General features: G+C 40.7%; 1 protein-coding gene across 2 annotated transcripts in view; it reads left to right on the top strand.

Moving 5' to 3' along the window:
* Positions 1–15,001, top strand: part of col9a2 (procollagen, type IX, alpha 2) — a 188,009-nt gene that overhangs the window by 36,466 nt on the left and 136,542 nt on the right. For both annotated transcript variants that reach the window (XM_048558361.2, XM_048558363.2), the window contains exon 5: positions 11,163–11,216. In XM_048558361.2, the coding sequence (XP_048414318.1) occupies positions 11,163–11,216 (54 nt within the window). The remainder of the gene's footprint in view (positions 1–11,162; positions 11,217–15,001) is intronic.

The raw sequence follows: 15,001 nt of genomic DNA on the forward strand, positions 1-15,001 counted from the left end.
TGTTGTGAAATTGAACCTGTATGTCTTTCAGGCATGCCATCACACAGGACATGCCAGAAACAGGACTTTGACAACAGGTATCTGGAATACAAAGAAACTGCAGCTCTACACAATCCAACTTTTAACTGATTTCCTAATTGGACAGGCATTTGAGAGAAATACATTCGCAGCATTACATGATAGCGAAGAGAATGGCACTAATTGGACTGCTGTACACACAATTGAATCGATGGACTGAATGTTCTCCTTCCGTAATGGTTCTCTGATGGATTTGAGACCTTCTCAGCATCCTGGGAAATGACCTCAGAAGGGTCTAGGCCCAAAACGTCAGCCTTCCTGCCCCTCTGATGCTGCTTGACCGGCTGTGTTCATCCAGCTCTACACCTTGTTATTTCAGATTCTCCAGCATCTGCAGTTCCTACTACCTCTCTCCAACTCTTCTGTTGACTGCCATTGACCACAGATGCAGCTTTTTGTTTCATGCTCAGGACAGGGTCCCATACTCACTGTGATAGATGAAACAGTATTCCTTCTTTCCAAAACCATGGTCTATCTCTTTTTTTTGGATTTGGGATTCTATCTCATTGCATTTCTTGCACAAAGGTTTTAGAGGTGAACAGTGAGATCTCATTCTGAATCCATGTGTTCTGATCTTTGCAGTTCCGGTGCTTTTCCAGTTTGTCCCACATTGGAAGTACATCAGTAATGGGAAGGTTTTGACCAGGCAACTCACTGGCCCCTGTGGATCTTTACATCATTGAGCAAAAACAATGAGGTCTGATCAGCTGTGTTAGACCCGAATGAACTTGATGGACAAAATAGGCTATATTTTTACTGAATTGGGATATCTCTGGAGCCCTTTAAAAATGGCTGTGAAATGACGTATATACTGCGTGGAATTTAAACGGCGTTTGATAACCGTGTTTCAGACTTATTTGAAACTAGCACATGAAATTGAAGGAAACTTGGAATGCCGTTAAAGGATAGGAGGCATAAAGTAGTTGTGACCAGATGTCTTTCTGACTGGAGAGAGGGAGACAATGGGCCCATGAATGCTCAGTATTAGGACCGTTGTATTTCTTGTTTTCTGTATGAAAGACAGCTTTGCATGTAAGGGACTACAATTTAAAAGTTTGTGGATGATGCAAAACTTGTGAATATAGTCAATAGTAAGTGGAAGAGTGACAGATCACAGGAGGATTTAGACAGTCCCTTGACATGGGCAAATGTGGTGGTTGGTCAGGTGGGTTCTTGGATATTGTTTGAATCAGCAGGCAGACTTCATAGTAACTGATAATATTTGGATATTGTTGCACGTATGTGATGGTGAGGCCACAGAGGAGGAGACTTCAAGATGTGTACAACAACCGACTTCCTCCTCAAACTCTAACACATGATCACTGAGGTCACAGTGATACCATTGCTTACCTCAAAGATCTGTTTACATAATTATCAAACCCATCATTGGGGTTGGGGTGGTTAGGGGCAGGGTATTTGGGATAGCGTTAATGTTGCTACCTCTGTGCTAAGAGGCCTGGTTTCAAGTCCCACCTTCTCCAGAGGTGTGTAATAATCTGTCTGCACAGATTGATGAAAATATCAACCTGATAACTACAAGCGACAAATGGAATTGATTATGGACAAGTGTGAAGTGATCCATTATGGACGTGGCAAACCACAGAGGCAGTGTAATCTCAATTAGGCTCTTTTGATCAGCTTCAATAGTACAGGCTACATATTGAGAAATCTTTACTAAAGCGAGTAAAAAGGCACATGGGGTCCTTTGCTTTGTAAATAGCAGCATTGAATACAAAAACAAGAGAGTCTTTCTAAACCTCTATAAAACACCTGAACACCTCTATAAAACAGACTGATTCTGCCTATCACCATTTTAGGAAGAGTGTCAAAATGTTGAAGATGATACCTTGAGGGGAGCATAGAGTGTAATACAAGAGAAGAGGAAAGATTGGAAAAATTCTGATTGTTCTTCTTAGAATGGAGAAGGTTAAAGGGAAACCAAGTACATTATTTCTAAAGGGTTAAAAGGGAAAGGGGGTCCTGCTGAGCCTCTTTCAAACCCTGATGAGACTGCAGTTAGAATACAGTGTGCCATTCTGGTTACTATGTTATAGAGAGGGGGGCAGAGGAGATTTACAAAGGATGATCCCAAAAATATATGGGAAAGTTTCTAAAGTTCTGGAAGGCTTTGATAGAATCACAGAATTGTTACAGTGCAGAAAATGACAACGTGGCCTATCGTGCCTGCACTGGCTCTTTAAATAAGCATGGTTACCTCATACCAACCTTCTGCTTTTTATCCACACACTTTCACACTATTCCTAAACAACTAATCATCCAGTGACCACTTGAATGCCTCAATTGAACCAGCCTGCACCACATTTCCAGATAGTGCATTCCATTTCCAAACAACGCACTAGTTGAGAAAGTTTTTTCTCACTTTAACCTTGTGTTTTTTTATTTGGAGATCATTTTAACTGTATACTTTTTTGTTCTTGTTCCTTTTATGAGCAGGAACAGCATCTCCCTCTCTACCCAGTCCACTCCACTCATGATTTTGTAAACCTCTATTAAATCTTCTCTTAGCTTTCTTCTCTCCAAGGAGTACAGTCCCAAATTCTTCAATCTATCCTCATAACTTAAGTTTCTCATTCCTGGAACCTTTCTTGTAAGTTACTTCTGCATTCTCACCAATGCGGTCATGTCTTTCTTGTAATGTGATTGGCCACCCTTGTACACAGCCTCCAGCCTAACAGGTGTCTTAAGATTAATAGAATGTTTCCTGTCAAAGGGGAAGAGTATAAAAGAGACCATTGATATAAGACAGTCTTGAAGAAGTTCAGTACGGAAAGTCATGAACATGGAATGTGCTCCAGTAGTTGAAGTAAATCATACATAGACATTTAACTGTGACTGGACAAGAATGAGGGAGAAAGGAATCGTGGAAATGATGTTAGATTTAGATGAGGAAGGATGAGAGGAGGCTCAAATGGAGCGTAAGCACCAGTATTGACTGTTTGGGCCAAATGGCCTGTTTCTGTGCTGTATATCCTGTGTAATTGTGTGAAATTTAGTAGAGGTACTCAAAATTGTGAAAGATTTTGTTTGAGCAATCAATGAGAAAGTGTTTCCTCTGCCAAGTGAGTTGATAACCAGAGATTAAAATTTCAACGAATTGGCAAACCGTCTAGAGGACAAATAAGGGGAAATCTTGTTTTAGATGGTTATTAAGATCTAGAATGTACTACCTGAAGGGGCAGTGGATCAGATTGTGAAGAAACTTTCAAAAGGCGATGGACATGTACTTGAAGAAGACAGGTCTTCTTGGACGGCATGATATGGTGCAAGGCGACTTAGTGGTTATCACCGCTGTTTGACATTGCCAGGGACCCGGATTTGATTACAGCCTTGGGCAAATATCTGTATGCAGTTTGCACATTCTCCTTGTGTCTTTTTGGGTTTCCTTCTGCAATCTGAAAATGTTAGGTTTAGTGGCTTGGCCATGCTAAATTTTCCATAGTATTTAGGATTGTGCAGTCTTGATGGTTACAGGGATAAGTTAGGGTGGTGCATCTTGGTAGGATGCTGTTTGGAGGGCGGTGTGGAACCAATTGGCTGAAATAGCCTGCTTCCACACTTTAGGGATTCTATGAAACCTGCAGGATTTTTGGGAATAAGTTGGGGTGTGGCACTAAATTGGAAGTCACTTCAAGGAGTCAACGCAGAGACAACTAACTGAGTTTTACCCCCTTTTGTGCAGTTTGATTCAATGGGATGAATTTTGGCACTCCTCATTGACTTGTTCAAAGATAGGAGGCTCATAAAATAATGTGGGTGGCCAGTGCTTATGGGGGTTGGTGGGTCTTAGGAAAAGCCTTGGGCAGCCTGTCCAATCATAGAAGTAGTAATGGTCATATGAGCACTTCATTTCATCTCCACACAACAGTGCATGCTGTTGGAAAGGCAGAAGGCAAATGGACAGCGTATAATTTTAACAGCTGTGGAGGGAGGTACTCATTTGAGGCTGTCATGTGCCCATCAAGAGCACCCCTTTGCAGTGAGTTTACCCCTTTTTGTGTCTTTTCCCCCATCTCTAAAACATGAAATCTTTCCCTCAACCACCCCACACTGATGCCCCTCACTCCTCCCTGACCAATATCCCCAGATTTTATTTTCAATCAGGTCAATGTGTTCCTCCTTGGATCTGCTTGTAGTCCTAGCAGTGGCCACTATGATCTGCTGGCACTGCTAGGGCTATATGAAGTGCTGCTCCAGCAGATTGGCTGACACCTCTCGATAATGAGACTTCCTCCCAATGTTGGTGGGGTGGGGAGAAATTAGAACTGCCCATGGTATATTCTTGTTGCAGGGTAAACATGTTTAAAGTCAACAAAATACCAAAAGCCCTTTTAACTGGTGAGGAATATGTCATGTCTGTCCAATTCTGTCCTGTGATTCTGCCATAGATAGAAGTGGAAATGAATCATATCTTGTGTGTAGTTCATCTTTCATTCTTTTTAACAATGTGCTCCACCTCACAGCTCCCTGTATCTTTTGTCCTCTGTTTCAACCAACACTCTGATTGTATCAACCGCAAGCCAAAGAAAAGAATTTGGGTTTCCTCCGGGTACTCCGGTTTCCTCCCACAGTCCAAAGATGTGCAGGTTAGGTGGATTGGCCGTGCTAAATTGCCTGTAATATTCAGGGATGTGTAGATTAGGTGGGTTATTGGGGGATGGGTCTGGATCGGATGGTCTGAGGTTCACCGTTGACTTGTTGGGCTGAAGGGCCTGTTCCCACGCTGTAGGAATTCTGTGATCTTCTATGATCTATGAAAAAGCCAACAGGCTGGACTCGGCCAATGCAAAAGATGGATGGTCTCAAAACACGCTTCAAAACTTGTATTTGAATGGGGCCAGTTCTAAGGTATTAATGTATGTTACAGAAGGGATACTGGTCAAACGACTGTAAAGCGTGATAGCGAAACATCTATTAGCCAAACATTATGGATGTTGCACCATTTTCTTAATGTGCCATTATATTCATTTTTTGGAAACTGTGGCTAATGTTGGCCTGTTCTTTCAAGGATTAAGTCAAGAATAAAAAGGGTCTAGAGCTAACCAAGGAATTGCACCCAGTAACCTCTCTCCACTTTGAGATGTGGGTCTAAAAGCACCCTGCATTCTGAAGTCATGCCAGCAACTTCCTAAAGATTTATTAAGTCTCTCAAATGAATTCATTGGTTGAAAGTCAGCCCTTTCTGATTGGCAGCGAATAATCAAATAGTGGATTTCTGTAGTTTTGAGTTAAAGTGGACTTCCAGTTTCAGGAATCCATTTTCTATTTTCTTGTCGTGGAATGTTGTTTGAACAGTACCCAGTTATCATCCCAAATACTCCTGTGGTAACTGCTGTGAGTGGAACTGAAGGAATCATGTTTCGTATAGCAGAGTGCAATCAGATTCAAATATGGAAGAATTTTTGATCTGTAATATCAACTTCTCAATTTAAGAAGCAAATAGTACCTCTGGGATGAGGAAATATTGTCAAATGACAAAGTCTCTTTTCCCACAGGAACTTGTTAAATCCCTTGTCCTCCCCAGTGTCATTAATTTTCTAAAAGGAGTGAATGTTTATTGATCTGTTCAAGATCTTGGGAGTTGGGCACGTGGTTTTGAGGACAATCAGAAAACTCTGTACTTTTGGTTTGAGTCTAGTACTGCCATAAATTATAGACTCAGAAGCCACCCTCCTCGGTATTGCTGTGAATTAGCCCATTACCCAGTTGTCACAGATTTATGGCTATCTTCAAGAAAATGCAAAGGTGGATGGTGCTGGAATAGAGAAATGGAAATAATGTTACTTTGGCAAATGTGCATGATGTGTCGGGGAGATCAGAATATCAAAATGAAATCTGAAATAAAAACAACAAATACTGGGAATGTCCAGCAGGTAGGTCAGAATCTGGGGCGAAAGAACAAGAGTTCTGTTTCAGGTCGGCCTTTCATCTGAATTGGAAACAGTTTAAGCAAGACAGGGCAAGCAAGGAGGGCAGAAAAGAACAGAAGAATAGGTTTATAATGGAGTGCTTCAATGTCAAAAGGGAAGATGATGGAAAACTAAAGGACATGGAGATGCAATAAGTACAGAAACAAAGGTTAGTGCAACAATGCAAATGGGAAGTGTCATGTTAATAGTAATGCTGTCATAATCAGTCATTTGTCAGGGATTGATTAAACTCTGTGGGTTAATTTATTTAACGCCATAAAACACATTACAAGTTGTGAAGCAGACATTACAGCAAACCAGCTGATTTCTCCATGTGCAACTTGAAAACCTTGTACTGCCTGACTGTGAGGAAGAGTTGCAGCATTGAATACCCACATGGCACACCTTAACATGTTTAAAGGTGGATCCTCTCAAAGGCAAGATACACTTTACAAGATCACCCTCCTTTCCAAAAGAAAATCTAACTAAATACAATATCAAGTGAGCCTGTCAGTCTCAAAAATGTACAGGTAATTTGCTGATATATCCAGATCTTGAGATGGTGACTTAGCTTATCTGGCGATGTTAACAAGTTAAACTGCAGTTGTAGATCTGTTCTAGAACTTGCTCACTCAGACGAGTTTGCTTCTTAAGAACTTGCAGCTCATTTGAAGCTTCTGATTTTACTCACCGGCCCTTTCTAATTTCATCAAAGTTTCAGCATTCTGTTGGTCCAGTACATTTTCTCCTTCATAAACTGCTGTAATAACGAACCAGGACAACCAACTCCTTTTTCATCGTTGATTTCTTTGAGGTCTGGTCTTCATCCATTTGGTGGGTTGACCTCTGCTGTGCTGTGCTTGAGTTCTTTCACTGGAGCATCATTGTTAGCATTTAACTTTGGAGAAGTTGTTTTAAGAACTCATGGTGAAGCTCATGGTTTAGGGAGTAGTGAATCAATATGGATAGAAGAATTTCTGGCTAACAGGAGCAGGGAATAGGCATGTATGCAGGCCAGTAAGAGGTATCCAGTGGTGTGCACCAGTTTGTAAAAGTGACTTGGATGAACGAAAAGAAGGTGTGGTTGCCAAGTTTGCTGATAACAACAAGATAAGAAAGTGAGTTGTGAAGGGGACATCAGGAGCTACAAAAAAGATACAGATAAATTCAGTAAGTGGGCAAAGATGTGGCAAATGAATTATAAGGTGTGAAAATGTGAAATTGTCCACTTGGCAAGAAGAATAGAGAAGATACACACTATCTAAAAAGTGAAAGATTGCAAAGTTCTGAGAAGCGGAGGATCTTGGTGTCCCAGGAATTACAAAAGGTTAGTGTGTAGTATAGCAAGGAATTATAAAAGCTAATAGAACTCCCAGGGGTATTGATACAAAAGTAGAGAGTTTTGGTTCATTTATATAGGATGCCAGTGAGACTATATGCAGTGCAGTGCATGATATTGGTCACTCTTTTAAGGATAGGCATAAATGTTTTGGAAACAATTCAGAAAATGTTGACTAGATTCATACATGGTATGGGGAGATTGTCTTATGGATAAAGGCTGGACAGGCTGGGCTTGTATTTGTTGGAGTTTAGAAGAGTAAGAGGTGTCTTGATCAAAACATATAAGGACCTGAGGGGTTGGTGGGGTAGATGTGGAGAGGATATTTTATCTTATGGGAGAATATAGAACTAGGGGTCACTGTCTGTTTAAAACAGATATTAACCAAAAAAACTTTCTCTCATAGGAAGATGAGTCCTTAGAAGTCTTTTCTTATAATTTTAAGGCAGAGGCAGATTGATTCTCATTAAGTAAGGAGGTGGCAGGTTTTCAAGGGTAGGTGGGAGTATAGATTTGAGGTTACAAACAGATTTGCAATCTCTAATTTCTTCAGTATTGCTTTGAATTCAACCTCCTGTCGCTACTCTTGTTGAGCCTGATCTGTTTAAGTTTGAGTTGTGCCAGATCCTCCTGTAAACAAACCAGCAAACATTTCATTGGATTGAGGATACTGAGCTCGTAGTTCATCCCGCTTCCTTTCTTTCTCTTCCAATTCTTTATTCATTTTTGGGAGCTGAGCAGAGATGTCCCCTAAAGACTTCTTCATCCTAGAGATAGTATTGTCAAGTTAACATGAGCTAATTTTTCAGCCTTTTCCTCTGGAACTTTCATTTGTCTTTCCAGAGCAGAGAGCTAAGACTTTAGCTCCACTAATTCAGAAGAAAGTGAAATGGTCCATTCTTCTTACCTGTTCAGTTCCAGAAGTGTTTCTTAAATATTTTGCTGCAATTTCAGTTGTAATTCTGATGTTTAACTGATTGCATGGGTTTTGATGACATGCTGGTAGTTATCTCATTAACATGATGTTTTCCACCGCTGATAATTTTCTAATAATCATTCACTTGTGAGGAATTGATTAACTCCAGGTATTAGTTTATTTAACAAGTAACACACATTGCATGTTGTGAAGCAGACATTATAGCAAACTAATTGCATTCTGTGTGTGTGCAGCTTGCAGACCCAGAACAGACCAACTGTCTGGAAGAGCCACAATATTTTGTACACATTGCACATGTAATTAATAAAGGTGAATTATCTTCAAGCCAGGTGTATGTACAACTGGAAGAACAAAATGACTAACAACAGTTGTCTTGCAAAGACCAAAATAAAAGTGGAAACGATTGCAAACTGAAATTGTTGAACTCAATGTTGAGTTGACTCAGTTAAAAGCAAAATGTGATGAACTAACTTTATTGTCAATGAGGTAATAGAAAGGCTTCATGAGGGGAATAGAAAATAGCAGCAGGTGCAGACCATTCAGCCCTTTGAGCCAGCTCTGCCATTCATTATAATCATACCTGTTCATCTAAGTCAATATGCAGTTCCCATTTTCTCCCCATTCTCTCTGATCCCTTTAGCCATAAGAACTGTATCTAACTCTATCTTGATAATGTTCAATGTTTTGGCCTCAGCTGTTTTCTGGGAAATGTTAGTGACGTGACAAACTTTATGGAAGCACAGTGGCAGAAGAAATGTGGGAATTCACAGAAGGAAGATCTCTGATTGGGTGCAGAGTAGTGAGAAATTACATGACATTGCGGTAATGGAGTAAGGGCAAATAGGATGGTTATGGGTGAAGAAATTTCTCCTCATCCACATCCTAAATTGCCTACCCTATATAATTAGACAGTGACCTCCTGGTTCTGGACTGCCTGGTAATTGGGATGGCCCTTTCTCTGTTTATCCTGTTTAGCCCTCTTAGAATTGTATCAGTTTCTATGAGATCCAGTGGGCTGGCTATGCACATGGCCTTCCCAAAGGTGGTTGATAATGTGCCACGTAACAGGCTTTTCAGCAAAGCTGAAACTCATGGAATCAAACGGACATTAGCAGGTTAGATACCATATTGGCTGAATGACAGGAAACAATGAGTAGTGATTTGTTGGTTTAAAGACTAGAGGAAGGACCTTGGCTTGGACCCCTACATTTCCTGACATACATATTAATGACCTGAACTTGGGAGAACAGGACAGACTTTCAAAGTTTGTGTGTGACTTAAAACTTGAAAGTAATGCAAACTGTGTGGTGGACAGTGGTAGATCTCAAGAGGATACAGGCTCATGGAGTGGGCAGATGTAGCAAATGAAATTTAATCAAGAGTGTGAAGTGACACATTTTGGTCAGAAGAATGAGGAGAAGCAACATAAAATAAGGGAAACAATGCTAAAGAAACGGAGGGACCTGTGAGAATGTGTGTACAAATGGTTGAGAAAACAATTAATAGTGGAAATGAGGTCCTGGACTTTACAAGTAACTATATGGAGTACAAAAGCAGGGAAGTTATGATGAATCTTTAAATAACTGGTTTGGTCTCAACTGGAGTTTTGAAGCCACAATACTATAGGAAGGATGTAAATGCATTAGAAAAGTTGAAGAAATATTTGAGAGAATTGTTCTGGGATGAATAAATTCAATTAATGATCAGATTGGAGAAACTGGGCTGTTCTTCTTGAAGAGATTTAATTGTGGTGTTCAAAATCATGAGGGGTTTGGACAGAGTCAATAGTGAGAAACTGATCCCATTCATGGAAAGTTTGAGAACAAGGGCAGACCAATTTAATGTGATCGTAAAAGAAACAGGGGCAGTAAGACGAAAAGTTATTTTGTGCAGCAAGTGGTCAGGATCTGAAGAAGTCAACTTGCAATGCAGAGGGAAAAGGTGGAGAGTTGGTCTGATTGTGTTACTCTTGCAGAGGATTGGCAAGGAATTTCAAGACTGGGGACACATTTTTAAGGTGAGAAGAGAGTGATTTAAAAAAGACATAAAAGCCAAACTTTTTACACAGATGGTGGTTCACATGTGGAATGAACTTCCTGAGGAAATGGTGGATGCGGGTACAATTACAACATTTGCAAGACATCTGGCTGGATCAATGAATAGGAAAGGTTTGGAGGAATATGGGCCAGGAGCAGGTAGTTGGAACTAATTTAGTTTCGGATTAGTTCAGCATGGACTGGTTGGATTAAAGGGCCAGTTTCCGTGCTGTATGACTCTGAATCTATTAAACACTATGGGCTGAATGCTCTTTCTGCATTGTGATGAAGCTGGCTATTCTTGAGCCTTCTCTAGACTTCCCTTTGTTTCTTTTCATGTCCCTTGACCATCCCATTATGTCTTGCTCCACCATCCTATTTGTAATCTAATTTCTCCCACCTTGCACCCTATGTGAGATCTTACTTCTATGTTTCCTACTCCATCCCCATTTCTCCTGCCAATGTGCTTGTGTAAAGTTTGTTATGTCACTAATATGTCCTAATTTTAGTGAATTGGTGTTGACCTCTCCTCACAAGTTCTGCCAAACCTCCTGAGTGTTTCCAGGATTTCCTGTTTTTATTGGAGAATTCAGAATGTCAGATTGGGAGAAATAGGAAGAATGTGTTTTTCTGATTTTGCATTCCGGTGCATTTCTGTAATTTTGCTAGATCTGTGAATCATGCTTAAAATTCATATAAATTTCAGCCCCAAGAAAAATTGGGACAAGGAACATTGGATGTGTTCCATTTCAAGTGTCTATTCATACTGATGTATCCATTGGACTGAAGACTTATTGACTAATTGAAAAGATTTTAATGTCTACACTCTTTTGTTTATTACGCAGGGGCTGGAAGGTCCAAAGGGAGAGCCAGGGATCCCTGGAAGGCCAGGTCCCAAAGTGAGTAAAATGTGTTTCAGTTTTCATTGGGAAGCAACAGGAAGAAGGTTGTTGAGTGCTGATAGACAGCCTGGGTAATGATCATTTATTGAGAAACATCACATTGGAAACTGTGAGTATGGAGGGTGGAGAATACAAAGACAGGCTGCTGCTGTTTGTTGTTATAAGCTGATGTTTTTGTCCCTCTGGATCTTGAAATATTGTCAAATGATGTTGCCAGATGACTTCAGTGTCTTTACTGATCTTCAGTGAAGACCAAGTCTTATGTATAGGATCCAACATTAATATGTACCACAAATGCTTACATGAATATCCTTATATAATTCTCTCTAATCTATTGCACTGGAGGCTCCTGGAATAATGCCCTATTCTTCGGTGTATGCCTCTTGTGAGTCTCGAAAGAGGGTGTCACTTTAATTGGACAGATGGAGCAGTGATGAATTTCATATTGTTCAGCTTAAAATATGGAAAGAAGCTAAAGGATGACACAAAAAGTCTGCAGAGAAGTATAGGTAGGCTAAGTGAGTGGGCAAAAACTTGTCACATGGAATATAATGTGGGAAAATGTGATGCTATGCACTTTGGCAGGAAGAACAGAGGAACTGAATATTATTTAAATATAGAAAGACTGCATAAAGGCACAGAGGAATTTGGGAGTCCCAGTGCATGATTCAAAAATACCCAGCATGTAAGTTCTGCAGGTGATTGAGAAGGCAAATGGATGTTGGCCTTTATTTCAAAGGAAATAGAGGAAGAAATAGAGAAGTCTTGCTAAAATTATCCAAGGCACTAGTCAGATCACAGCTGGAACACTGTGAGCAGTTTTGCTCCCCATATTGAGGGAAAGAGAAACTAACATCGGAGGCAGTCCAGAGAAAATTTACTTGACTACACTCGGGTATGGCAGGACTATTTAATGAGAAGACATTTAGTAGGTTAGACCTGTAGTCATTGGAGTGTAGGAGAATGAGGCAACCTTATTGAAACGAACAAGGCTTTCAGAGGACTTGACAGGGTGGATGCAGAAACGTTGACTCCCCTTATGCGAGAGTCTAGGATTAGAAAGCATAATTTCAGAGGTCATTGTTTTAAGACAGAGATGATGAGGAATTTCTTTTGTCTGATGGTAGTAAATATGTGACAATCTTTACTACAGAGGGCTATTGAGCCTGGGCTGTTATATATATTCAAGGCTGAAACAGACAGATATTTAGTCAGTAAGAAAAGTAAGGTTTAGGGGGAGAAGATAGGGAAATGGAGTTGAGGATCATCAGATCAGCTATAATGTCATTGCATGGCACAGCAGGCTCCGTGGGCTGAATGGCCACCTTCTGATCCTACATATCATGGTCTTCTTTAATGCTAAGGCTGTCTGCTTAAATGAAATCTCACTGGATAAAACATTGAGACATGTGGAGACTTGAGGGGATTATTCTCTGGGCAGCAAAGGATAACAACAGATATAATAAAGGCTTTGAAAGTGATGCAGAGTTTGTAAGAGTTGTTTGGAACTGTTTACAGCAGCAGGAGAGTTGCTAATGAAAGGGCATAGGTTTAAGACGTTTGAGAAAAATGGCAGAGAGAGAATTAGTGCAGGTAAATGGAGCAGAGATAGATCAACCATGGTCAGATTGAATGGCAAAATAGGTTTAAGGGACCGAATTGTGTTTTTCTGACCCTAAATACCAATATTAATCTTGAGAAATGGTAAAATGATGACCCATCGGTGTGGCACTGACAATCCCACCAAGCTGCAAGTTAGGGATTGGGAGACTGGGCTCTCCTCTTGGGTGCTGTTACTTCCAGTGACACTGTTAATGATTAAATACTATTCTTTTGATGTTTGCACAGCATCAATCAAGCCTCCCTTCTGTCCTGGCACTGTGTGCCACTGCAGCGCCAGCAGGGTTCCCCTCATTGTTGAAATGGGCTTCACTTTAGGAATCTGGTCCTAAGTGCTTGGTGGGGACGGTGACAATCTCAAACCTCACACATTGAACAAAATCAGCTGGTGGAGGGGAATATCAGTGTGTTCCAGGAGAAGAAATTTGAATGGGAAAAGGGCAGGGGTGCACAGGGAGGCTGGGCAAGGTAATTGAGGGGGTAAGTGGAGTGTTACATTCTGAATGTAAAAGATTTCAGACATTTTAACAGATGTCAGTGCCAGGAAATAGGCCAACTAATATCTTATAAAAGGCAGGTGAGCTAATAATAATGTTACAATGTGTAATGCGGTGATTTTATCATGTGTTAGCGCACAACCATACCATTTTTGAGTTGTAGGATTCAGCCTAGTGTTGAGTGAGAGTGGAAAGTCCTCTTTTACAACTGTCAGAGTTTGGGAATTGCATTTGCTAACTCTGTCACTGCGGGTTAGGTAACTGAGAGTTTCTCAAATCTGACTCATTCAAGCTCCGTTGACCATCTCTTATGTCACAAAATGATTCAGACTCATTGTGTGAGTTCAGTGGCAGGCAGACCAATATTTCTGACATTCTGCAGGCAATTATTTTCAGGAAGATTTTAATATCTTGTTATGATCTTAGACTACCTTTCACTGAGGAGAAGAGGGGGTTGTTAAGAGAAAATCTCTCAATGTTGCATCAGTAATGTGTCTTGGTTTTGACATTACAGTTGTATTTATAGTAATTCTGTCGCATTGAGCTGAATTAGTTTACTTCGTGGCCTGAATCCAACGCAAAACTGAAAGGAAAACTTTCAAGAGAAGAATCACACACTAATTTTCATTGCAAAAACATTGCTTTCTTTCTGACTGCTTAAAATTTATCATTCAGCCCCTTGAGCCTGTTTTGCTGTTCAGTTGTATTTATTTGTTCATGGAATTTGGGCTAGACCAACATTTATTGCCATCCCTAATGGCCTGGAGAAGATGGTGGTGAGTTTCGGTTTGAACCACTCCAAGCCCTTGGGCTAGAGACAATCCACAATGCCAATAGAGAGAGGGCGATATTCCAGGATTTTGACCCATGAAGGAATGTTGATATATTTCCAAGTCAGGAAGGTGAATGGCTTTAAGGGGAATTTGCAGATTGTGGTGTTCCTATGTATCTGCTGCCTTTGTCTTTCTGAATGGTGCAAGTTCACAACCGATTGTGATCGCCAATTGTGGAATTGATAACCAATTGACATTCTGCTGTAATCTCTGACAGTCCCCTTCACTATCTGCTACTCCACCAACCTTAGTGTCATCTGCAAACTTGCTGATCAGACCATCTATACCTTCCTCCAAATCATGTACGTATATCACAAACAGTGGTCCCAGCGCAGATCCCTGTGGAACACCACTGGTCACAGGTCTCCAGTTTGAGAAACCCCCTTCCACTACTACTCTCTGTCTCCTGTTGCCTAGCTAGTTTTTAATCCATCTCAGCTAGCACACCCTGGACCTCATGTGACTTCACTTTCTCCATCAGCCTGCCATGGGGAACCTTATCAAACGCCTTACTGAAGTCCATATATATGACATCAACAGCCCTTCCCTCACCAATCAACTTTGTCATGTCCTCAAAGAATTCTGTTAAGTTTGTAAGACATGATCTTCCCTGCACAAAACCATGTTGCCTATCACTGATAAGCCCATTTTCTTCCAAATAGGAATAGATTCTCTCCCTCAGTATCCTCTCCAGCAGCTTCCTGACTGCTGACGTCAGGCTCACCAGTCGATAATTACCTGGATTATTCTTGCTACCCTTCTTAAACAATGGGACAACATTAGCAATTCTTCAGTCCTCCAGGACCTCACCCGTGTTTAAGGATGCTGCAAA

The sequence above is a fragment of the Stegostoma tigrinum genome, chromosome 24, assembly GCF_030684315.1.
Source record: "Stegostoma tigrinum isolate sSteTig4 chromosome 24, sSteTig4.hap1, whole genome shotgun sequence".
Taxonomy (NCBI): domain Eukaryota; kingdom Metazoa; phylum Chordata; class Chondrichthyes; order Orectolobiformes; family Stegostomatidae; genus Stegostoma; species Stegostoma tigrinum.